The sequence below is a fragment of the Eptatretus burgeri genome, chromosome 13, assembly GCF_056783735.1.
Source record: "Eptatretus burgeri isolate ZD-2024b chromosome 13, Ebu_testis_v1, whole genome shotgun sequence".
Classification (NCBI taxonomy): domain Eukaryota; kingdom Metazoa; phylum Chordata; class Myxini; order Myxiniformes; family Myxinidae; genus Eptatretus; species Eptatretus burgeri.
In genome coordinates, this window is record NC_140973.1 from 26,055,061 (window position 1) to 26,080,883 (window position 25,823).

The following is a 25,823-nucleotide window of genomic DNA, read 5'->3' on the forward strand; positions in this document are numbered from 1 at the left end:
AACTATATAATTTTTTTTGTATGTTTTGATAATAAAAGGACTTCAAAAGTCTCTCTCTCTTTCTCTCTCTCCACACTTTGCCATCCTAAGCAATCGTCGCATGGGGACGAGGTTTTTGGCTTGTGACCTCTCCCTGTCTTACTCTTTATGGTATGAATGAAAGTTTAAGTTACCACTTTAAGCCGCCACAGTCTCGTGGGCATCTCGGGATTTTTGTGTATAGAGAACCTTTATGTGTTGCTTCATTGATCTCCCCACCCCTTTTCTTTATAATAAACCCTGTTTTCTCATTACTGGCATGTCAGCCTGGAGTGTGAATCAGATTTAGGAAATTATAACTATGGCGTAAGTCAAGCCCACGGGCATTGGAAATTTGGCGCCAAACCTCGCTTGGAGGGTTAAATTTGCGGTGCGTTCCCCTGGAGTTCATGCTCAGCCACAATCCTTTTTGAATGAGGGAACGAGTAAAGGAGTATCAGATCTTGTTGCAGTTTCTGCACATCAGAAACCAAAGAAAATATCTCTTCGGCCCTCTTGGTGGAGGGCGAACAGTCTCCGAGGACTATCCATCACTGAATTGGTGACCATCTGTGTGGAAGATTTGACCATCGGTGTGGAAGAGTCAAGATGTTCAAGAGACCAAATCTCGTTCAATAGCTGACCATGTAAATAAGTGAGTTCGTTTGACGTTTCTTCTGTAGCTGTCAGCTTAAGAGACATTTTCTAGGATTGAAGGACATGCTCCATTGCCAGATCAGCAGAGAGTAATGCAGTTGGTTATCTGCCTATCTGTTGGTCGAGTTACTGTGTGACACATTGTGGTCATCTGAAAAAATGAAGAGGGTTTCCAGAGCATCGGAGGGGTTACATATGCAGATGAGTTACAAAACAGGACCCAACAAGACAAGGGGATATAAGGAAAATCTTCTGCACAGATGGTTACCAGTATACCAAGTTTGAAGGAGATAGAAGGAGTACACAAGGAAATAAGATGCAGGTGGAGGCCATTCAGCCGATCATGCCTGCGCCACATCAATACCACACCAAAAAAAGAAAAATGCGGGTGTTTTTTTTAATTTGTTTTTGTGTAGTGTTTTTTTTCCTAGACTTCTAGAAAGGAGAACATCTTGACTATCCAGATTTTGGAGGGAAACATCCTCATTATATATCGTGTTGGGAGGGAATAGAAGGGGAACGTCCCCCAGGCAAAAATGCGACAGTTAAAACTATAGTATATGAGAGTTGTACTCTCATATTCTATAGTTGGTAATGGGTCAAACTACAGTAATCTGCAGAGAATTACTATCGGAAAGGAATTTTTGCCTGGGCTTGACCATACAGATTTTGAAGGGGGCTAGAAGGGCAATGGCACAACTATACTGAGCTTGAAGGGGAATGTCCTGACTATACCTACCCAATGAGTGCATGCACAAAGCTATGCTTTCATTAACTTTTATTACTTACGAAATCTTGATGACTTCCGTTTCTGTTTGTTTGTTTGTGTGTTTGTAGGCACGATAACTCGAGAACGGAAGAAACTACCAATGTCAAATTACACCACGTGATTCAGGAGGGTGATGGCTAGTGCTGATTAGATTTTGGTCAAAATCGGTCAAAGGTCAAGGTCACAGTGAGGTCAAATATTCGATTTTTGATGGTTTGGTACAGATAACTCGAGAACGGAAGAAGCTACCAATGTCAAATTACACCATGTGATTCAGGAGGGCGGTGGCTAGCGCGGATTAGATTTTGGTCAAAATCGGTCAAAGGTCAAGGTCACAGTGAGGTCAAACATCCAAAACATTCGATTTTTGATGGTTTGGTACAGAATCATCGTCGAAACTTCTGGTTTGCATTGCTACCTTCTCTCGAGACAGCTTTTATTAGACAAGGTCAGAGGTCAAGTTGACGATTTCGTAAGTACCAGTCTATGACTGCTTGTTTATTTATTTTCATTATTCACAGAAATGTTTTTTGGAACCCAAACAGTATACATTTAATATCATACCACCGACTTTGTATTTTCGTGACAATTGCTGAAAAGTAAACAACTTTGAGTTGTGGGTGAAATAATCTAAAATGTTTATATAAAACAAAAGGTATTATTGTGTGAAGCTTAAATGATGAAAAAAAATGTATTAGCAGGCCCTGAACAGAATTGGAAAATATTGCAATCAAATGCATTCAAAGATTCCAAATCTGCGAATAAAATTGCATCATGAATGGAAAGAGAAGGAAGAAACGATGCAGAGTCATGCTGGCAAGGACAGTAATCACTAAATAGTAAGGCAGTTTGATATAAAATGAAAGATGACTCGTGGGATCAAAATTAATTTCAACAAAACAGTTTGACTCCTGATATGCACAGGATACAAGCTTGTAATGCACAACAATCCTTCAAAATATTTAGAGAACTATTTTGTAAGGATCTGAACATCGTCGGTATTAAAATAAAGTTGGACACGTTACCAATGGGTGACGAGAGAAATGGGGGTAATAAATTTCGAGAGAAATTGGGAGAAAACACTGAAATCAGTAAGTAAAGGGATTTGGTTATGAAGGGTTTTTGGGGGTAATAAAGATCATGCGTCAGGATGGAGGATGACATGGGGTGGCGGTGCATTGCCTGCGTGAAGTCCTGGAGTGAAGAGGGAGACAGAACAGCCTCTGGAAGACGGTTCCATAGACAGGAGAAGTGGGGAATACTAGAGTTGAGGTGTAAAATCAGCCTGGATTTTGGAAGTCTAACCAGGAGGGGGTTACTGGAAGAACACACACATCCTCAAGGTGCTGGGTAAGATCAGAGGACTGAGAGAGCAGAGTGAGAAATGTTTAAGATTAGACGGTTAAAAACAGAGATCATCGATCTGCCTGTGATGTGAGAGCACCAGTCCTTATGCTCCGGCCTCATCACAGGAGATTGCAATCATTTTTAGCTTTCGATTCCAGGTCATGCTGCCTTGTGGGTAGAGTTAGACAAATTACCCAGAAGGCAACAGGACCTGTGAGATGCAAGTTAACTCATAAGAGTAGACACATTACCCGTAAGACAATTTTCCAGAATCACTGCTCACCTCCACTCATTCGTTCCTCTTTTTCCCCACCTGTCGAATCAACTTGAACATTCTCTTCAATCCCATTCTTTCCTTCAGGTCTTCAAGACAGCCTTGCACCACCATCTCAGATCATCCACCATCCAAAACTATTATATTTTCTACCCTCGTTAACCTCCTCCCCACATTTTCCACCTCCTTCCAAATTTCCAGTGTTTTTTTTCCTTTCTGAAAGTTTGCTTCTGTTTCCATCTTGGCCACACAGTGCATCCTACCCTACCCTTCTTTCCTCCCCACACCCATTATTTGTCCAAGTCTCCCTCCATTTTGTCCTTTAAAACTGCTGTTGGTGTTTTCCGTCTCTCTCTACTGTTCCTCTTGTTCTGTTGCTTGACCCGTTCAATGTTTTCACTTTTCCACGAGCATGGACCATGTCTACAAAAAAGGCAGCAGGGCCTGTGAGATGCACGTTAACTCGTAAGTACGCTAAACTCAGCATACACATTGCCATTTTGCCATATGTACCATCTGTTTAAATGCAAGCTGTTGAATAGAAACAAATTAGCAAATTTTCAACATGAGTAAGTTCTTCTGAAAGTTGAAAATTGTAGTTTCACAAGGACTCAAACCTTGCAGGACATTTTTTTTCTGCCTTACAATGTACAAGAGTAATGAGCACCGTCTATGGTCTTCACATATTGCAAAACGAAACGCAAACCGACTAACAATAAGGTCACCATGACAACTCAACTTGTTTTGTTTTCTCTCTTAGCATGTGCAACCTTGTTTAAAGTCATATTTATTTATGCCTCCTCATAAATGTAAAACTTCACAAAGACGCAAGTTGAAAAACATTTAACAAAGTGCAATAAAAGTAATACCAAACATAATTATTGTAACACCAATCAAAAAAATTATACAACTAGCAAAAATTGTAATAATGAAAAAATAAATATATCATCCACTCTTCCAGGTACAAAAGGTACTATGGCATTGAAGACAGAGGGATAAAAATCATACTGATGTTTACTCAATGGACAGACTCCCTGGAGGAAGGTGAAAATAACTTGGGGCCCTTCGGACTCCCAGGAGATAGCTGTGGCACTGTGCTGTTCACGAGCCTCCACTTCAAGTCCTCTTTCTCCATCGAAAGCCTTTTATTGATCTTGGACTCTTGCTCCAAGGAATGCTGCAGAACCACCTGCTCGGAAGATAACTTCCTGTCGGGATAATCATCACAACACACAATTGAAAGTTTATCCCAGCATTGCTCACAATCTACTCCAAGTTTTCACATTCTTCCATCTTATTATTCAAGCTTCTGTTGTTGGTATTGGATATTTTAAACTCATCATTTCTTGTCATTTTTTCCTGCTTCCCCACTCCTACAAATTTTTCTGTTACAAGTGCTTCCTCCCTTATAACCTCTTTTTAGATCCTCCTGGAGGATCTCTAAGTCTTACTCACGTTGTTGTTCTTCATCTTCTGCTTGTGGACTTTTTTGTTTCACAGCCTACAGTTTTCATCGAAACTTCCTGAAACTTGGCATATATATGTAAAAATACCCTGCGCAGACAGTAACCATCTCCGATTTTGAAAATTCCCCCTAGAAAAATAATTATGACATCAAAATATCTCCGCTAATGGAAATCGCCAAAAAATTATCTCCGAAACTAGGCAAGCTTTTTGAATTCTGTTTGCGGGAATCAAACAGGGCATTAGTAGAGATGAATTACCGCACATATGATACATCACTATGACGTCATATCAATGTTTATGACGTCATTCCTATTTTTTGACATGTTTTGTTTCACAACCCAGAGTTTTCATCGGATCTTCGTGAAACTTGCCATGTATATGCACAAAGCCCACGCGCAGGCAGTAACCATCTCCGATTTTGGAAATTCTTCCTAGAAAAAAGTTGACGTCATAATATCGCCGCTAATGGAAATTGCCTATACCATGATCTCCGAAACTCGGCAAGCTGTTTGAATTTTCTTTGCGGGAATCAAACCGGGCATTAGCACAGATAATTTATCGCAAACCTGATACATCACAATGACGTCATATTCGTTTTTATGATGTCATCATTAAGAGGACGAAGATCTTAGCTCATTTGAGCTTGTTTTTTTTTTAATCCTAAAAAGTTATTCAAAAAAGGTGGAACATTCCAGTTCCACAAGGACTTAGTCCTTGTGAATTTTTGGTGAGATCTGCCATCTCATCCGAACCCTAACCCTTATTCAATTCTCAATTCCCACAGCAAACATTCCTGCACACCTCCTAGTTAGGCTCTGCTAATATTTCTTAATGCATTCCTCTTGTCCCCTGAAATGTTTCCAACTGCTTTGGAAATGCAAAGCTTTACCGCAACTACCATTTCAACCACAGGTTAATGTCTCTTGCTTTGATCCTTTTCCTCTTAATTAAATAATGCCAAAAAAAAATCGAACAACTCCTTGCTTTCATTGGACTACCCATTACTCCATACTAATCTTTTAACTCCTCAAAGTAAACTTCACCTTTGTGCTTTTTTTTTTACCGTTGCATGGCAACAACCAACCTTGTCTATCATATCCTGTCATATGCTGACATACTCTCCACTCTTTCTGCAATACCAATACTTCAGACACTTCTGCAGAAAGGTGACTCTGTATCTAACCATTTCAATCTCCAACCAATATAGTCTCCATGATGGTCTTTTCCTTCTGCCCATCTCCACCTTTGCTCATCTACACCGACTTATACCTGCCTACTCAGTCGACTCACCTGTTTTCCTCCAGGAACTGCTCAAACTCCTCTCCATCCTGTAATATTGCCACCTTTCCAAAAAATCAATGATTTCACTTCTCAAATGGGTCATTTCTTCACATTTAATACAGTGGAAAATCCCTCAACACCTACCACCCCGAATGTGATCAATGTTAAACATCCCTTCCATTGCATGTCGTTTTCCCAAAAGCCTCGTGCTCCGAAGCTCACAATTAAATAACAGTCCACAACTATAAGGGCACTCGGTAGAGCGCATACCTCCACCACACAATGCCTGATCCACAAGAACATATCGGGCCCAATACATTTTTGAAATATCATGCTATACACTACTATATCGTTTTTGGCCAGATCTCTCAATGGTGAAGAATCACTTTAAAAATGAAATAACATTCATATCCAGATCCGGATTGAGATCTTCACCAAAATCGAATCAATTCGTCATGGTCACACACCCAACCTGTCAACCAAGTTTCATCCGGATCTGTCCACAACTTTCTGAGATATCCTGCACACAGATAAACAAATGGACAGACAGAGAGGGGTGAACGCATAACCTCCTTCACCTTTGGTGGTGGATGTAATAACTAGTCTGGGGTTTGTAAGGCTCAGCTTCAAACATTTTGTTTCTAAACTAACTCAAATGACCACCTTGCCATGGAAACACAAGCCTAAACTTTACTACAAGTTATGCAGGCCAAGTCAACAGATGATACAAATACAAATTTCTCGACTTAAATAAAATAAACCCATCATGCTTGGCTATCAGGCACACAGGTACAAACAAGGAAGTGATCAATGTGTTGATGTCACTACAACCACTTGATTAACTTGATTGTTTCCCTTTCTTCCTTCTGTTGATTACCCGTGCCGCAGCTGTAAGCCAAGCGCGTGAGTATTGTGATGATCTCAGAAATGTGTATGTCTGTTTGTCAGCAGAATAACAGGACAACGAAGGCAGATAGAATCACCAAATTTGGCACAGAGCTTCATACCGTGAGTGTGTCAGACAAATTCAACTTTGAGCTCACAACGAAAAATACAAAATTTAATCTAATGCAGGACTATATTTACTCGCACTCCGGCCATGCGACTATTTAGATTGGCATCCTCTGGGAGCAGTAAAGCACCGAGAGAAAACAGCAGTTTGAGTAAGCACTTCCCTGGAGTGCATTCTATTTGTTTCTACAATTGTAATCGACTTTTAGTTTGTATACTGTTGGTCCATGGTATATCTCAGAATTGTAAATCTCTTGCTTCGCACTATTTGAAACTCATCTGCTGTTTGCTGAAAATTTTACAGGTTTAATTGGCTGCCCTTTTTGAATACATCTTGCCTTTTCAATCATCTTGTTTGTGCAGACCGTGGATGCTCTAGCCGGTGACCACCGTCAGTGTTGAAAATGTTGAGCCCCGACACATCCGTCAACGATGTTTGTCTGTCATAGAGAAATTAATTTCATTCTTAATTTCACCATGAGGAATCATCCATGTCAATTTTAGTGATCCTGTAATTTTTTTTAGATTAACATCAGCGATGGGACTTCAGCATGTGGGAGGAAACTATAACCTTTAAAGGAATTAAATACCCATGCTAGAAAAATGGAACATTTTGGAAGTTGATGTCCAGAGATTGTACAAATCAGACCGAAAAGAAGAGCTTTGATCGTTGCGAGCTAGCGTGATACCAGGTTGACATGGATCATTTACTACAATAACTGTGATTTGACACGAACAATGAAGTCGTACAACTGTGTAATAAACAACGATTATACAACACAAATCACTGAAATAACACACAAAACACACATTTATATAAATATTACATTTGCTTCTTTGTTATTTTTTCCTTTCTTCTTTCAAAGATTTTCCTTTCAATATTAAGAGTTCCCTCACAAGGAACTTCAACACGGATGAAGGCCATTCCGCCCATGAAAGCCTGCACTCGTGTTTATCCGTGCTCTACCTCTTTAAATGCTGAGCATCAAGCAAGGAAGCAGCCAGCACGTACCATTTTAAATGTCTTTCGTATGATTCAGACGGGATTCGAACCACCCAGACTCGGAGAGGACGCTGTCACCATTACACCACCGAGTTTGGTAACACCACAAATCAAATTTCGGAATCCTTAATTGCATTACTATGATAGGCCATGGATAATTAAATTTCAAATGTTACTGTGAAATACATTTGAAACGGCTCTTTTTACATGTACCTTTGTAACTCCATGCTTTTGTGCATACGAGCCAAGACATTTTCATATTTTTGCTGCAAGACCTGCAGCTTCTGATGGAGAACTTGCTTCTCATCGACCTGCAAATGAATTCATTTTGTAACAATAAAAATAAAAAAACAAACATGATAGTCATCAATTCAAACTGTATGTATGTGCATCGTGTCCTCACGACTACAGAAATCAAATTGGAATGGAATGGTCCTAATGAAATTATCTGCCTTTGACCACCAAACATTTTCACAAACAATTTATTTTACTATTCAACCTTCTTCTTCTCGCGTATGGCAACTTGGCTGCCGTGTAGCTATCATTTTGTTGGGGCGCGACTATGCCGCTGATGCTGTGCCCCTCCACCAGTACACTGGTACTCATTTCGCCGACCTCAGAAGGATGACAGGCTGAGTCAACCCCACCTGGTGTTCATTCAATGGGAGAGAGAGGCTCAAATTCAGGACCCTAAGATCCATGATTCAACCTCTTCAGTCATAACTCATGAGCATCAGCGATAGAGATAATGTGTGGGACTGATATTGGTTATACAAATATTTTTTTGCGTGACTTTTTTTTTAATATCGGATTTGTTGCAATAACAGGAAAAGTTCATGATTGACTTGAATCGCCTCCATAATGGTTGTGATTTTGAAATGAAGTACAATGTAGGATCTATGAGCTGCTAGCCTCATTCAAGTATGAAAACAATTAACCTCTTTCTGCAGATCGAGCACCAATTTTTCCTTGTTGTGAAGTTGCTGCGTACGAATGTCAATCACCACTTGCAAACTGCTCAGCTCATTCTGCAAATGTTGCAGCTCAGTTGATGGTACATTTGACTGAAAGATAAGCAGAAGTGTGAGGGTTGAAGCAATAAAAAAAACAGACGAAGAGGGGAATGGACAAAACAAATCAAACAGGTTTAATCAAATAAATCACATTTAAATTTGTCTAAAAACACAAACAGATTAGATATGTACATTCAAGGGTGAAAACCTAATCCCACCATAGCCAATATCTCATATATTTTTGGAGGAGGAGGAGGAGGAGGAGGGGATTGGGACCATAGTCTGTGCAGAGCGTTGGTGCTGCCTAAACAGTCTCCTTGACTGTTGGGCACAATACTGGATGGGTCGCCACTCCGACACAGTATACCAGCAAGCGAACGCTCATTTTGCCGACCTCGGAAGGATGCCAAGTCGAGTTAACCCCACCTGGTATTAATTCAACAGCTGAGCGGGATTTGAACTCAGGACCTTAGGATCCAAAGCCTGCCACCATAACCATTAAGCCAATACCAGGCATATATTTTTGGACTGTATACAAAAGTGAGGCTCAAGGCTGGCAGGACGACCTAGAGGTACACACACTTGCCTGCCTCTAAGCTGTCTAGTCTGGGTTAGAATCCCAACCCAGCTGTAAACTGCCATCCCGGTATTTTACAGGCAAGGTAATTCATCAATGCATGTGCTGTCTCTTGGATGGACATTAAGTTGGTGTCTTATTTGCCAGCATTAGTTGATAGATGTTAAAGATCCCATGGAGTCCTTCATGAAGAGTGGGGGAGCTATCAGCGGCACCATGACCAAATTCCAAATCCATGCCCTAACATGAGGAAACAGCTGAACACAAGCAGGTGGACTGAACTGCTGACAACTGAAGTGTTTACAAACTTCCCCTTTTTCTTCGATGAAGGGTTAACACCCAAAATGTGAGCTCCTCCTTGCTTCCCATTGTGGTTATCATACCTTGATCAACTTCAGGTTTATTCCATCAATTGTTCAACCTGTCCGCTGATGCAGATTGACACTAGCTTTTACCAACAAGACGAGTTATTCGTTATACCAGTACTCCACAAAGAATACTGTACATCAAAACAGTGATGTAAACCAGAGCACATGAGAGGTGCAAGACAGAATTTTAAGGTGAATGAAGAAATATTTTTTCTAGGTGCAAATAAGGAAAGGAATAGAGGAGAGTATAGGCAAAGTTAAAGAAACTTGTGGCAAGTGGAGTAAGACATTTGGAGGACATCACCACAGCAGGATAATTCGCCGTAACTGTATTTTTGGCCATTCTGGGATGTGGATGTGGCATAGGCATTATTCACTCAATGGTCTTTACATAAGACTACATTACCTTGTGATAATTTGTGGCAATTTGACATCATAACAAAAACATAGGGGCAATACCCTTAGGCACCCACCTGGTAGTGGCTGGATAAGATAACCAGGGAACCACTGGAAGGCATGGATGACCCACAAAATATGTAACGGAGAAGAAAGTAAACACTTATGGAAGTTTTTTTTAATGTCATGAACAAGCTTTAGTACATCACGGCTGATGAAGGTGGTGGTCAAGTTTCATCGGAATTGTGTGTGTACTTTCTGAGAAGAAAGCAAATACATATTTTGGGGGCAATCCCCCCGTAGACCCCCTTAGACCTCGATTTTTGTAATGGCGGGAACACACATCGGTATGTTACGGATGATGAAGGTTGTGGTCAAGTTTAATCAAAGTTGTGTGTCTTTTTGGAGAAGAAAGCAAATACATATTTTGGGAGGCAACAACCCCGTAAACTGTCTCCATAGACCCCTTCAGACCCCGACTTTTTAATGCCATGAACAAACTTTGGTACATCATGGGTGATGAATATTGTGGTCAAGTTTCATCAGAATTGCTTGTGCAGTTTCTGAGAAAAAAAAGCAAATACCCATTTTGGGTGGCAACCCCTATTGACCCCCATGGGCCCGATTTTGCTTGCACCATGAACAGACTTTGGTACATCCATGGTGATGAATGTTGTGGTAAAGTTTAATCGAAATCGTATTTGTTGCTTCAGAGAAGAAGTTGCAAGTATTTGTGGACGGACCGACGGACGGATGATGCGCCATCCCATAAGCTCCCCGGATCTGCGTTCCAGGTGAGCTAAAAATTAACGCCTGTGTTGTGAAATGCAATGAAATGTTGTGATTGGGGGAAAAATAATGAAACATTTACTTTACAGACAAAACAACTGCTCTTCACATTTAGATACAACAAACAATTTTTAAAAATTACAACTTCACATCATTGGATGAAATGTTTCAATACCACTGACTTACTTCTTTTGAGATCTCTTGATCATTTCTCTTCTGTGCTTCTTTCAAAACTTTTATTTCTGTATTCAAAGCTTGTACATGATCCTGTTAACAAAAGGTGCATCATTGGGTGAAATATCCTTTTCTTCAAACATATCCATTGAGACCCATCGATAACAAAGAAACCGACTCAAAAATTCCATATAGACCTATCGATAACACCTCGTTGTTTAATCACGTCAAATAAATTCTTTCATTAAACACCAGTGAAGTGTTCTTTTAAAGTCCGTTCCAATGATCAATTCTGAAAGCTATAACTAACAAGAAAAATAGCAATCAGAGATTGCAGACCCTCGCCAGGACTTGTTTTGTGTGGTGTGTTTTGTGTGGCGTTTGTGTACTGGTGTGTTACGCAATTAATAAGATACATAAGTAGAACTGCCACTTTATAACTGCTGGCAGTGATGACCGGGACCAAGACTTCCTGCTTTGACGCAACCCCGCTTTGATCAGACTCTTGACCCCCTGACCAATGACGTTTTTAAAATTATTATTCAATTGAATTCAGAATGGGATTAAAATAAATTCAACTCAAATCAAATGGAAGACCAAATAGGTACAGTCCTGCGTCGGAGTCATCAGAAGAAACCCAAATAAGCAAAAAGAAATGATGAAGTTATCAGGAGGAACCTGGATAGGATTCGCATTTCAGCTGCTACTCCTCTACCCTGAAACCCATCCAGGCACAGCCAAGTGAGCCTTATTCAAAAACAAAACAAATAATAATAAATAAATAAAACAAGTCCAGTGCTCCTATTTTTTTAAAGTAATTTCTGCTGAATTGGTAGAATATCAAGCTTAGTATTTCATCTTTATGTCCTTTGGCATCTTGTTCCAGTTGTGACTACCTGGTATGGAAAGTTGGAGACATTTTAGGAAACATTTTGAACAAGCTATCCATATTCAAACTAAGCAAATACCATTGTAGATCGTTGTAGCATCTATTGTTGAGTAGCTGTGTTAGGTTAGCAGGGAGAAGTGAAAATCTTGGATATACCTACAAATATTCAGGGTATCAAAATATCATTTTTCTTACGATTCCTTCGTTCAAAAGCTACAGTAGCGTTTTTGGTGGATACTTATTCAAAATTAATTTATTGTAAATCGTGTCGGTTTTCCCTTGGGATGCGAAGATGGCCGTCACATGAAACATGTGAACCATCTGATCAATTTGTTGACAGTGCAGAGGCTGCTGCCCAGACAGCAACCACACGCTTATGTCAAGGAACCTCAAACATAGCAAGACCATTTGCGACACACAAGTCCAGGCAGGAATTAGTTATTTGTTCTCGCATACTCTTCTTGAAGGGCACCGTGGGATCCTCAACCATGAACTAATGCTGGCAGATGAGACGCCCAGTTTAACGGCCATCCGAGGGATGGCATGCATATTGATTCCTCGCGCTGCCTGTGTAACACCAGGATGACAGTTTATAGCTGGGTCAAGATTCAAACCAAGGCTAGACAGCTCAGAGGAGAATGTGCATACTTCTAAGCTGTCCTGCCAGCACCGGATGTTACACCATGAACAACAAACCTTTTTGTTTAAAAAAAAAATCAACATCTTTATGAAACGGCTTAAAGACAAGGGTTTTCATTTCTAATATTTGTTCTGGATAGCACATTTCAACACAAATAGCATCAATCACCTTAAATGGCATTTTAGTGACTTATTGAAAGCTTCCTTTCCAAAATAGACCTTTCTCTGCTTTGTACAAACTGCACTCTAACACAAGAATGTCATACCTCAAATGATAGTCTATCTTCCTCACGCTTCTCAACCAGCAGCTTATTTTCCTCCAAGGCCATTCTTAGCTCTAAAATAGGATTCACAGCATCAGGTTGATGATAAGAGTTGTCAATATCTTTACCGCAGCAAAATGAAACCAAAACTACTCTTAAACAAGAAAAACGAGTACCTTCTTGTTTGTAATTCTCGACTTCTGCCTTTGATGTTTCCAGTAGATTCAGCTTGGTCTTCAATAAGGAATTCTCAGATATACAGCACTCCTGAAGAAAATTACAATCAATTACAGCAGAGCTTGGATCATTTTAGGTCATGGTGAAGACAAACTCAACTTCAAGAGGCAAAATAACTTAACAAAGAGGGCAGTGTTCAAATCGAGAATAATCTTCAGCATGCTGCATTGGCAATGAGGACCAACGTTCCTACATAGTAGAAGGAAGATTACACACCACATTCCTTTCATATTTTAAAGAACCGTGTTTATTGATTTTTACTGTACCAGTTGGGAGCAAAGATGACATAGTTCATCTTCATTATCACTCTTCAGTTGTTTCTGCTCTTCTGTAAACTTTAACCTGAGGTCGGCTTCCCTTGCACACAGCTGCTGGGAGTAAAACTTCAACTTCTCAATCTCGAGCTCGAGCGAATGCCTTTTGGCCTCACCTGCCACATCATGCCAATAAAATTGGTATTGGGTAAAATTAACTGATTACAACCAAAAGTGGATGGGTATATGAACAGGTATATGTATATAAAGGTGCGTAGTATGTGAACAAAGGTGAATAGCGTGGAGAAATTGGTATATCGCACAGTCAATCATATAATCAGCCACTGTTCACACTTCAACACTCGGTTTTATATCTATCAATACTAAATACAACGCAAGAGGGAGGAATTTGTTTTGTTTTAAGAAATATTTGCAAAAAATGCATGAAACTTACATGATGACCATTTCAAGGATTGCTGACCTCCGGGTGCAATTATTTCAAAATTATACTTCAGCCAACTACACAAAGCAATCTGAGGTTCACGTTCCATTTTCTACAGGTTGCTCGTGATGCATGTGAGATATGGGCCAACACGATTACGTGTACGTAAGGGACAAACAGAACTTATTAATGACTTTACATTGAATTTTTGACATGCCGCTGGATACAGGTGGTGCGGAGTCCTCCCAGGACTCAAAGTATCCACCTCCATTTCGGTAGGGAACACGTTTCAAGGACCAAGTTGTGAAGTTTTGTTGTTCTCATAGTTAATTCCGAGGTTTTTTTTCTCAAAATCGTCAAAGAACTCAAAACAGCCTCCAATTGTAGTTGGTTTGTAGTCATCTTCCCTGGTATTATTATGAAGATCTCAGTGAGATGAATGAGTTACCTTCCAAGGAACTTTGACACGAGGAATGCCATTACACACACCAAATCCTGTGCCATGATAACCAACCCACAGTTGTTTCTCTGTGCTCTATCCTTTTAAATGCTGAACATCAAGCAAGGAAGCAGCACGTACCATTTATTCAAGTCTTTATGACTCGGTCGGGATTCAAACCACTGACCTCCCAGCCTCAGAGCGGATGCTCTAACCATTATACAATCAAGTCTGGTTGAACTGCACTCTACCACAAGAAAGGTTCTTCTTTATCATTGCCGTTCGGTCAGGTGAGGTTTGGGAGCACACGCCGGAGCAGCACGTCGCTGCATCCACTTTCCGTTACTCCAAATCTAACTGGCGCAATGTCGGCACTCTTCAGCTTACAGGATTTTGACTTCATTTTTCAGATCCTGGTATTTGGTCTTTTTCTCATGTCCGTGTTATTTAGGCCAAAGTCGCTAGGTACTGACACCTCGATTAGCAATGCCGTCTTTTCCTGTTTGTATCTGAGTACTACGCCCGGTCGCAATGCTTTGTTTTCCAAGTTCACACATGACAGGATGGTCAGGTTGTATGTGAGCACTATGTACTGGTTTTCAGTGATTATTTTTGGGTCGTGCTTCCATGATTAATATGAAAGTGCCGTTCAGACGATTGAAATGGTGGTGACAAAGATAACAGTTGCAGGAAAAAACGACTATGTCAAAGCCTGTGATTGATCCATCAGTTTGGGCAGTGTTTCCAGTCAATCAGAAGATTCCAAAATCGGGTTCAAATGGCCACTTGATTTTAGTTTTGCAAGTCTGCCCATTCTTAAAAGGCACGACAACTAAGATGGAAGGCTCTGCAAGGAGCAGTTGTAGATGTTCTCACAAGAGGTATAGATTGCGGATATGCCAGCTTGTATCGGTGTTGCAGCACCATTTCTGCGGCGTAAGGCATGCAGGAAAGAATGATTGACAAACACGTGTCATCCTATGTGTTTGTCTGGACCTGCACCATAAGTGTCTGTGATGCCATGTAACCCGAGTTGAAGAAATGTGCCTCATCAAAAGCAGCATGGTCAAAGTAGCCAGCCTCACATATCAAGTCTGCGGTGGCATGCACCTGTTGATTCAGCAGGAGTGACTCCACACAAAGTTCCTGGGAATCGACTGGAAAGAAAAACTCCATTTGCAATGAACTTCCATGTGCGATCTGTTGAGAAACAACTCGGACCGGAATCCACATTGGTTATCAACAAGCTGCTGTCTAATGAACGATTTATTTTGAGATAATTATATCCGTGAGCTGCATCTTTGATTTATGTGATCAAACTCAAGAAAAGGTACAGTCGTTGAAACTCCTTTTAACCTCATAAATGCAGCCTGACGTTGGCTTTGTGGTTCGGGTGGTGGCTTGGGATCCTAGGGTCCTGAGTTTGAATGAATTAACACCAGGGGGTTGACTCAGCCTGTCAATCCTTCTGAGGTCGGTAAAATGAGCACCAGTGTACTGGTAATAGGAGCACTGCATCAGTGGCACAGCCACATCCATAACTAATGATGCAACCAGCAGCCATAAGGCTGTACACGAAAGGACCCTCAGAATTTTCCATGATCTGCCTGGGGCCTGTTACATCTCCAAGCTGGCCTCCAGAGCGAGGCAATCCCTCGGAATAGTTCAGAGCCAAGTCCTTCCATGAATTTCATCAGCTCCTTAAAAATTGTATTTGGTGTTCATTACCTCCGTTACTGAAGGTGAAGGAGGTAATGTTTCCACCCCTCTCTGCTTGTTTGTTGGGTGGTCGCTAGACTACCCTTATTCTCAGTTTTTCCGTCTGTCTGTTTGTTTGTTGGGTGGTCGCTAGAGTACCCTTATTTTCACTTTTTCCGTCTGTATGTATGTATGTTTGTTTGTTGGGTGGTCGCTAGACTACCCTTATTTTCACTTTTTCCGTCTGTCTGTATGTATGTTTGTTTGTATGTCTGTTTGTTTGTAATGGACAGCTCTGGAGGCCAGAGGAGTCAACCGATTTCGATGAAACTTGACAGGTAGGTTCATACCAGGATCGAGTTCTATGCTTTTGAGCAGCGTTGCTATGGACACCACCGTTGCCTAGCAACGGGACTTTGAATTTTTGAAAAATCCGAAAAAAAATATTTTTTCGAAAATCAAAAATTGGCTTCTAGGCTTTTATGCGCACTATAATCAACCTCTGTCAAAAAAATTCAGTCCGATCCGTCAAAAACTGTATGACTAGTAGGCAATTATGTCGCGACCACCCATGTCGCCTACCAGCTTGTTGGATTCGATATATATGCTAGATATCCCTTATTGTCGGGTTTTCCGTCTGTGTGTGTGTGTGTGTGTGTGTGTGTGTGTGTGTGTGTGTGTGTGTGTGTGTGTGTGTGTGTGTGTGTGTGTGTCTGCAACGCGAGGTTCCACAGCATGAACCAGTGAACCGATTTCGATGAAACTTTGCCAACAGGTGCCATATGGTCTGGGAATGTGCGCGTTTGAATTTCGTTGCCCAGCAACCACCCGTTGCTGTGCCGTGGCCAAAAAACCGCGTACAATATTTTCAATACTTGTCCTTCAGTTTTGAATGTAGAGAAACGAGACTTCAGAATTAAACACTTCGAGATATTTAGAAAATTTTACTTGAGCCGATTTTTTATTGAGGTTTTATTTTTCAAATGGTAGTCCTTCAAAATCGGGTGTCTATTTGCCGTCATTTTTTATGAGGGGCTAAGGAAAGTGGGCGGAGCTTAGGGAAAGTGGATGTGGTTGATGAAAAGTGGGAGTGGCGTAGGAAAGTGGGCGTGGCTTATGAAAAATATTGTGTGGCTCAGGAGGTGTAGTCAAACAAGAGCATTGAGAGAAGTTTATCGGGTTTTCCGTGTGTGTGTGTGTGTGTGTGTGTGTGTGTGTGTGTGTGTGTGTGTGTGTGTGTGTGTGTGTGTGTGTGTGTGTGTGTGTGTGTGTGTGTGTGTGTCTGCAACGCGAGGCTCCACAGCACAATTATTTTTCAAATGGTAGTCCTTCAAAAATAGGGTGTCTAGTTACTGTCATTTTTAATGAGGAGTGCCAATTGGCAAAATACGCAATAGGAAAAATCTTGCCAGGCAGAGGAACAATTGTATGTGAACCAATACGTCTTGGCAATGAATCTTCGTCTGTGGATCGGTCAGAATGAAAAGCATCGTATCCAGCACTTCGATCCTAGCGAATCCCTTGTCACCTACCGGCTTGTTTGTTACTTACGAAATCTAAAGATTTCGTAAGTATATTGATGACTTCCGTCCTCTGTGTGTGTGTTTGTTTGTTTGTTTGTGTGTGTGTGTGTGTTTGTGTGTTTGTTTGTAGGCACGATAATCCGAGAACGGAAGAAGCTACCAATGTCAAATTACACCACGTGATTCAGGAGGGTAGTGGCTAGAGCTGATTAGATTTTGGTCAAAATCGGTCAAAGATCAAGGTCACAGTGAGGTCAAACATTCGATTTTTGATGGTTTTGTACAGAATCATCGTAGAAACTTCTGGTTTGCGTCGCTACCTTCTCTCGAGACAGCTTTTATTAGACAAGGTCAGAGGTCAAGTTGACGATTTCGTAAGTACCAGTCTATGACTGCTTGTTTGTTTGTCTGTCTGTATGCACGACATCTCAAAAAGTTAAGGTCGGATCCGGATGAAACTTGGTGGACAGGTTGAGTGTTTGACTACAACAAATTGATTCGGTTTTGGTGAAGATCCGAATCCGGATCTGGATACGAGTTATTTAATATTTTAAGTGATTCTTCACCATTGAAAGATCAGTCCAAAAACGATATATAGCACGATATATCAAAAATGTATCGGGCCCGATATGTTCTCATGAATCAGGCATTACATGGTGGAGGTATGCGCTCTACCGAATGTCCTTCTAGTTTTGTAAATGTTCTGGTCTCGTGCAAATCCTCTTTGTAATTATCCCACTAATTTACTGCTTGCAGTGCACACGTTCCTGTGAAGGTATTGCTTGCGATTGTAATTATGATTTTACTTACTTTGACACTTCCCATGCCCATGCTCATGTTCAAGCAGAATCTTCATTTTGCCATGTGAATCTTCATACTGGAAGAACATTTTAAACACCACATGAGCACATTTCCAGAAACTAAGACAATCTGACTTGCATGACTGTTCTAACCAAAAAATTGATTTCAAATGTGAAATTATTGTTTTCAATAAATTGCCAAAAGCAGCACGACCTCTGTTTTTCAAATAGCGAATGATGGAACACCTTCATAGCTACAAGTAAACTCACACTTGTAAGTGTGCAGGGCCTTATGTGGTAAGCTGTTGCTAATTTTGGAACCCGGAAAGCTCTTGTGTAGTGGTCTTGTCGTTGCAGACTTGATCACTGAAAGTTGCTGACAAATGTAAATCTTTGACAATTATTTGCATGTCACTATGCAAGAGGCCAGTAAGGACAGCTCGACCAAGGATCAAATCTTTAAAAAAACCTAAAACCACAAAGGTTCACACAATGCACCCAAACTGGTGTGATGTTTAGAGGGTCTGCTCTATGTCTAGGAGGTCAGTGGTTCAAACCTCAACTGACTCAAACCAAAGACTTTTAAAATGGTATGTGCTGCTTCCTTGCTTGATGCTGAGCATTTGAAAAGGACAGAACACAGACAAACAACCATAGGTTGGTAATAATACTGCAGGCGTTGATAGGCCCTATGGCCTCCTCCTGCATTGAAGTTGCCCGTGAGGGAACTCATATTATTATAATTATTATTATTTATAAATAAATAAAGAGTTCCCTTGGAAGAAACTGCAATGTGGAGGAGGCCAATAGGCTCATTAACACCTGTGCTATTATTACCAACCTATGTTTGTCTGTGCTCTATCCTTTTCAAATGATAAGCGTCAAGCAAGGAAGCAGCACATACCATTTTAACGTCTTACGTGCAGACGTGCATTGGAGCAGACAGGCATGCACAAACAAACTCACAAGTGTGCACCTGAATGCACGCATCATCACACATGCACACACAATCGGAAACTTCGTCCATCAACTTGCAGACAGCAATCACCCGAAAATATTTCGAAGCCGAAAGAGGTAGACGTCACCTTAGTCCACGAAACTTAACCCTAAAAACTAAAAAGAAACCAACACGGATATTTTGAGCCATGGGAGGGAAACGTTCCTGCATTTTGAAACCTGGTTACAGGGATTACAAGCAACGTGAGAAGAAGACGCTCGAGCGTGCACACTCACTCTCAGGCACTCTCAATCGAAACCTTGCCACGGTAAGGATGAAAAAATCAAATTTTTCAAAAAGGGAAACCAAACTGATTTTAACAAACAGAAGGACAAAACAAATGATCATTTATGGTCCCACTGTTCATTGCGATAGCCTGCCACGGTCACCGGATCTTTTGCTCCTTGATTAGTGTCTTTGCGGCAATTGGAACATACACCACCATGTCAGGTCCACGGAAACGTCTTTTGTGAGACAAACAACGATCCATGATCTAAAGACACAGCGATGCGAGTAATTTCAACCATTTCACGAAAATCCAATTGAAATTTCACCACCAGATTGTGCATTGGAACATGCAGCGCTATGCCAGATAACATATATATCAGAATGATAACAATGTCACTACGTGCCAATTCATAAAGTATAGACATTTACAGGTTAGGGATGAAAATCAAAATTTGAAAAAACAAACAACCACACCCGTCGAATTGCTATCGTTGACGAATCACCAAAAGAACAGGTGAAAAAGGTATTCAAAGCACAAACACCTTTAATTCGGAACCAGCAACTTTGTGAGCAATTTGATTTTCTTACTCAAAACTTCATCCAACAAATTGTACCGGACAATGAGGTGGGACGTAACTGAAGACAGTTCGCAGAACAAAAGCCGGTCCATTAACATCAGACTACACGACACATTCGAAGAGCAACAATTTCCTAATTTAACCCGTGAGTCCTGTTGCTCCGTAACTGGAAGATTATAAGCTTCAATCAGAGTTGGAATAAAACCCCAAATATAATCAATGTCACCTTTAATTATGTTTGAAACACCATCGCTGTCATGAAGGATACTGGAAGATAAAATTGGGCTAACCGCATGAAACGATGGTTAAAAGGGGTACATGGTGGAAACACTTACATCGTCGGTAGTTGTCCATGAAAGAGTTATTGCTGAAATCGATATATATATATATCTGCAAAAGCAGGTATACAGTAATGAAAAACAAAACGTGCGCACAAAACGTATTTTATTGATTATACAAGCATATCAATAATAACATACCAATAATAAATAATACAAGCCGGTAGGCGACATGGCTGCTCGCTCTAGATGGAAGGCTGGCCGACGCGACTAGCCGATATTCATGTACATGCTATCAATCAATTTAGCACAATAAATATGATTATCAGAGCCCTCTTAGTTTGCGCCCAGAAACCCGCCTTGTAAAATTTCAGGCATGTTTCCAAAGAGACTCTAACAAATGGCAGCCCTGGTAATTCCATTTATCTATTCGCTGAAGATTTTATATTTTTATATGATGCTGTAAGACATTCTCCTTGGGCACAAAAAAAAACAGGTCCCTCGGAGGTCCAGTTTCGGAGGTATTGTTTTTTTTGTACAGTCTACAATAAGTGTACGATGTACGATAAAGTATTTTAGCTGTTGCTAGGCAACGGAGGTGTGCATTGCAACCATTCATTTTTGTGTACATGCTAGCCACATTGTACACATTTCACCAAAGTTTCATCAAAATCAGACTCTTTCTCTTAGAGATATTCGCAATTAACCGTTTCTGAAATGTTCGACATGTACTCGCCCAAAACCTATCTCTTCCTACAAATACTTTTTGTTAGGGCTGCGAATTGGCATGAAGGGAGCGAGATAGATTGCGCACAGAACTCTAAGCTTCGATTTTTCGATTTATTTATTTTTGATTTTTTGGCCACTTTAAAGGGCCGTTGCTATGCCGTTGCTAGGGCCTGGGGTCCCATATTCGAAAGCACACGATTCCCAGAAATATTGGTCCTACCTACCAAATTTCATTGGAATCGGTTGAGTGGTTTAGCCACTAGGCTTGACCAAAGTTTCGCGGTCAGACAGAGAGATGGAAATGTCCAGAATAAGGGTGCTCTAAGAGCAGCCAAAAAATATTAAAAATGGTAATAATGATATTAATGAATTAAATGAATCCGAGCACCACTATTATAATACTGGTAATACTGGTATCATCCTTACTGTATACCTACTTTTGCAGCCCCCTGTATATATGTATGTATATATATGTATATATATATATATATATATATATATATATATATATATATATATATATATATATATATATATATATATATATATATATATATATATATATATATATATATATATATATATAAACAGTCTCGGCCAGCAGAGCGAATAATGATAACGATTGACAATAACCATATGAACAGAACAAATGCAGAGTACTCACACCTTTTTCCGTTTGTTGTCTGAAGATGTGCAAACCATCGACCGGCCACAACCCATGTTTCAATAACTTTGAAACGGAGAAACTTTACCGAACTTTGGAACTCGATGGCCAAGTGTTCTAGGTGGAAGGGGCTTCGTGAAAGGTTCGACACTCCTCGGTTGCCCGATGCAGGAGATTGTTGCTCCGCCCGACGAGTCAACGGCCAATGCTTTGTCGGACCCCACATCCAACCCCCCAAAATATGAGGGTGCTGCCCTCGGCTGACACCGTTTCAACCGTCACTGCACACACTCACTGATAGTGTCAGAGCACACTTACTGGAACACACGTGACTGCATACTTACTCTAATAAAAATTAAATAACAAGATGTCCAGGGGGGAAAAACGGACCTCCGATAAAGTTTAATTAAAAATCAATTAATTAATTCACGTAGCCAGTAGTGAGTGGACCATGCTGTCCACGCAGAGTCAATGCTGCCGGACCACTTCCTTGGCTGAGGTCAACACTGCCACAATGAGGGAGTCAGGGCAGGAACTTGTAATTTTGTTCAAGGTGCCGGCGATAGCTCGCCTCCTCTTCATGAAGGACACCGTGGGATCTTTGACGTCCACCAATTAATGTCGACAGACGGGATGCCGGGCCGAACGTCCATCCGAGGGACGGCGCACACACACACACACACACACACACACACACACACACACACACACACACACACACACACACACACACACACACACACACACACACACACACACACACACACACACACACACACACACACACACATTGATGAATCGCCCTCCCTGTGAAACACCTGGATGACTCTATCGATGGTCGGGATTTGAACCCAGGCGAGACAACTTAGAGGGAAAGCATAAAAGGAAAGTTGTTCCATGTAACATCCTTCATCGTATATGCACTCACTGTATTCGATGGGATGAGATTTAAATGAAATGTTATTTGTACCAACGACACCATGAACATCAAAATCGATTTACAACTTAGAGAAACTAATTTAAAATAGCTCTCGTCATTATAATCATCATCCTTATCAGTCATTGTCGATGACGACTACTACTACTACCACTACTACTACTACTACTACTACTACTACTACTACTACTACTACTACTACTACTACTACTACTACTACTACTACTACTACTACTGGATGAAATCCTCAACTTGATCACACCAAAGGTTCCATTCCAATATCTTCTCATTCCAATTTACTGTCCCTCAGTAGTTGAGCTCATCCCTCCACCTTGTCCGTTTCCTTCCTAGACTGCTGCTCCCTTCTGTTGGTCTCCATATACATCAGTACTATTATCCGTTTTCATGCTGACCTGTTCCATCTGACCACTTCCATTTGTTTCATCTGATTGTTTATAAAACATCCTGAGTCCTTGTATGGTCTCGAACCCACTATTTGTCGGCCTGTTATTAAAGGAGATGCCTATAAAAAGTTCCTTTCGATACGTTCTGTGTTGCTGCAAGGTCCTGTTCGCCTTTGACTGCTGCTATCCATGTTTCTGGTTCATATGTCATGATTCAAGACTGAAATAGTACATTGCTTGAAATTTTTCCTTTTCACACCAATGAACAGGTTGCCTCTCCAAATGGTACTTACATGTTGTGTTCTCATGTGTTGTGTACTTGTGTGTTGTAAGCTTGTATTCGATGTACGCTCAATAATGCTTTGCGTGCTCGTATGTTGGGTGCTCGTACATTGTGTGCTTGTGTATTGCGTTGTTTGCTCATGTGTTGCATGCCCGTGTGTTGCGTGCTAGTGTGTTGCATGCCCGTGTGTTGCGTGCCCGTGTGTTGCGTGCCCGTGTGTTGCGTGCCCGTGTGTTGCGTGCCCGTGTGTTGCGTGCCCGTGTGTTGCGTGCCCGTGTGTTGCGTGCCCGTGTGTTGCGTGCCCGTGTGTTGCGTGCCCGTGTGTTGCGTGCCCGTGTGTTGCGTGCCCGTGTGTTGCGTGCCCGTGTGTTGCGTGCCCGTGTGTTGCGTGCCCGTGTGTTGCGTGCCCGTGTGTTGCATGCCCGTGTGTTGCGTGCTCATGCGTTGCGTGCCCGTGTGTTGCATGCTCGTGCGTTGTGTGTGTGTGTGTGTGTGTTTGTGTGTTTGTGTGTTTGTGTGTTTGTGTGTTTGTGTGTTTGTGTGTTTGTGTGTTTGTGTGTTTGTGTGTTTGTGTGTGTGTGTGTGTGTGTGTGTGTGTGTGTGTGTGTGTGTGTGTGTGTGTGTGTGTGTGCATTGTGTGTCCTTGTGCATTGCACAATACTTGCAAAATCCAAATGAACAATAGTTGCCATGGAAACAGCAATTTGGTAATTTGGAAAATTTTGACCTATCAAATGTTCCACATGATGGAATGTTGTGCATAACAAATTTAGTTGATGTATTTTCTAATTGCCGCCTAATCGGTGTTTTACATGTTTTGGATGGCATTGACCTCGACCTTTGACTAATTTTATACACGTGTACTACACATATGTGCAAATAAGCTGTGTAACTTTCAATCTGATATCTTTAAAAATTCCTGAGTTTTGGCAATAATAAAATCACAAAAAAAATCCCATTTGATTATAATGGCTTGAAATTATTGTCATGGACACCGTTTTCTCTTTGCCACATGGGGCTTAGGGTCTAAGGGCTCTAATTGGGTCTATAGGGTCATAAGGATCTAAAGGGTGTAAATGTTTATAGGGTAAAATATCTGAAACGGGTCTGAAGAGGTCCAAGGGTCTTCGGGGTGTAAGGTAATGTCTCCATCACTTCCCCCCTTCCAAAAGTCTGTAATTAATAGGAATACTCCTTTCCCCCCCCCACCTGTGAAATAAACTTCCACATTCTCTTCAATCCCTCTTCAAGACAGCTGATCCCCACCATCTCAGATCATCCCCAATCCTAAACCATGATCTTTTCTCCCCTCTTTACCCACCCCCAAATCCCTCCTCTTTCCAATTCTCTAGTTTTCCCTCTTCGGTGTTTCCTTCTGTATCCATTTTGTCCACGCCGTGTACGTGTACTTTGCGTCCTGTTTTTGTCCGTTACCTGAACTGTTTACTGCATTAGCTCTTCCATGAGCCTCGACTATGGATACAAAATAAAAACTATCATTGATATTATCATCATCATCATCATTTTCAAAACATTTATGCATATATAGTCGAGGCTCATGGAAGTAGTTCAGGCATTTTGTGAAAAATCTTTGGTCAACCTTAAATAAATTGCAACGAAAGGTATCTCTGCTGTTTTCTACCCCTGGGTATGTCCTCCATCGCACAGAAAAAGTCTTTAGGGGTCCGAGAAGGGGAACACCATGAAAAATCACTGGAATATCACCCCCGACGAAAACTGTCTTCTTTAAACATGTTAAAACCCATATGGTAGGTTTCAATGGACTTTTTATCTGTTATCTGCCCCCACGATTTGACGCCAATGAGACTGAGGTAATCCCAGGCGACGGCGAAAAATTTTCATCCTAAAATAATAAAAATAAAAACAATCATGAGTAAATACTAGTCTTTACACATAATAACGAAGGTGAACTGCATGGTATTCATGGAGTACGTACCCCGTGCAGTCTTGAGAAGGACTTGATGACATCGAACTCTTCTGAGGTAAATGTGTAATTACATCAATCAACACTTCTGAGGTAAATGTGAACAAATTGTACTGTGAGAAGTCTGCTCTGGAGTATATTCACAAATCTTTACAAAGTGACTTTTATTCTCGTTCTTCAGTGTTTTCATAACTACCAAGGCTGATAAAGACGCCAGTATAATAAAGTATCGATAAAGTATAAATCAGGAGATCGTTAAAACGCCTAATTGTACGTCTTCTTCTTCTTCTTCACTTTTTTTCACCAGCTGAACACAGTGAAGGCTGAAGCGATTACAATGATTGTAATTTCGAACGGTTTTCAATGTACACTCAATATGTGTGATATCAAATGGTGGTGTAACATGTGGTAAAGTTTTGTTTTCCTCCGTTGAACAGTTTTCAGTGTACACT

General features: G+C 40.9%; 1 protein-coding gene across 3 annotated transcripts; it reads right to left on the reverse strand.

Annotated features, from left to right (window-relative positions):
- Positions 1 to 3,835: 3,835 nt before the first annotated feature.
- Positions 3,836 to 25,528, reverse strand: LOC147014109 (coiled-coil domain-containing protein 69-like). 3 transcript variants are annotated; one of them, XM_085851781.1, is made up of 10 exons: positions 21,805 to 22,153; positions 20,467 to 20,521; positions 18,339 to 18,405; positions 13,439 to 13,602; positions 13,112 to 13,202; positions 12,939 to 13,009; positions 11,157 to 11,237; positions 8,766 to 8,891; positions 8,041 to 8,138; positions 3,836 to 4,273 (listed from the first exon to the last, which is right to left on the reverse strand). In XM_085851781.1, the coding sequence occupies exons 1-10, from the start codon at positions 22,026 to 22,028 to the stop codon at positions 4,084 to 4,086; spliced, it is 1,167 nt and encodes a 388-aa protein (XP_085707907.1). In that variant the 5' UTR covers positions 22,029 to 22,153; the 3' UTR covers positions 3,836 to 4,083. The 3 variants fall into 3 exon arrangements, with proteins under 3 accessions (XP_085707907.1, XP_085707908.1, XP_085707909.1); XM_085851782.1 differs by lacking the exons at positions 18,339 to 18,405; positions 20,467 to 20,521 and adding an exon at positions 25,384 to 25,528 and having other exon boundaries at positions 21,803 to 22,096; XM_085851783.1 differs by lacking the exon at positions 20,467 to 20,521 and having other exon boundaries at positions 21,805 to 21,997.
- Between the last annotated feature and the right edge of the window lie 295 nt (positions 25,529 to 25,823).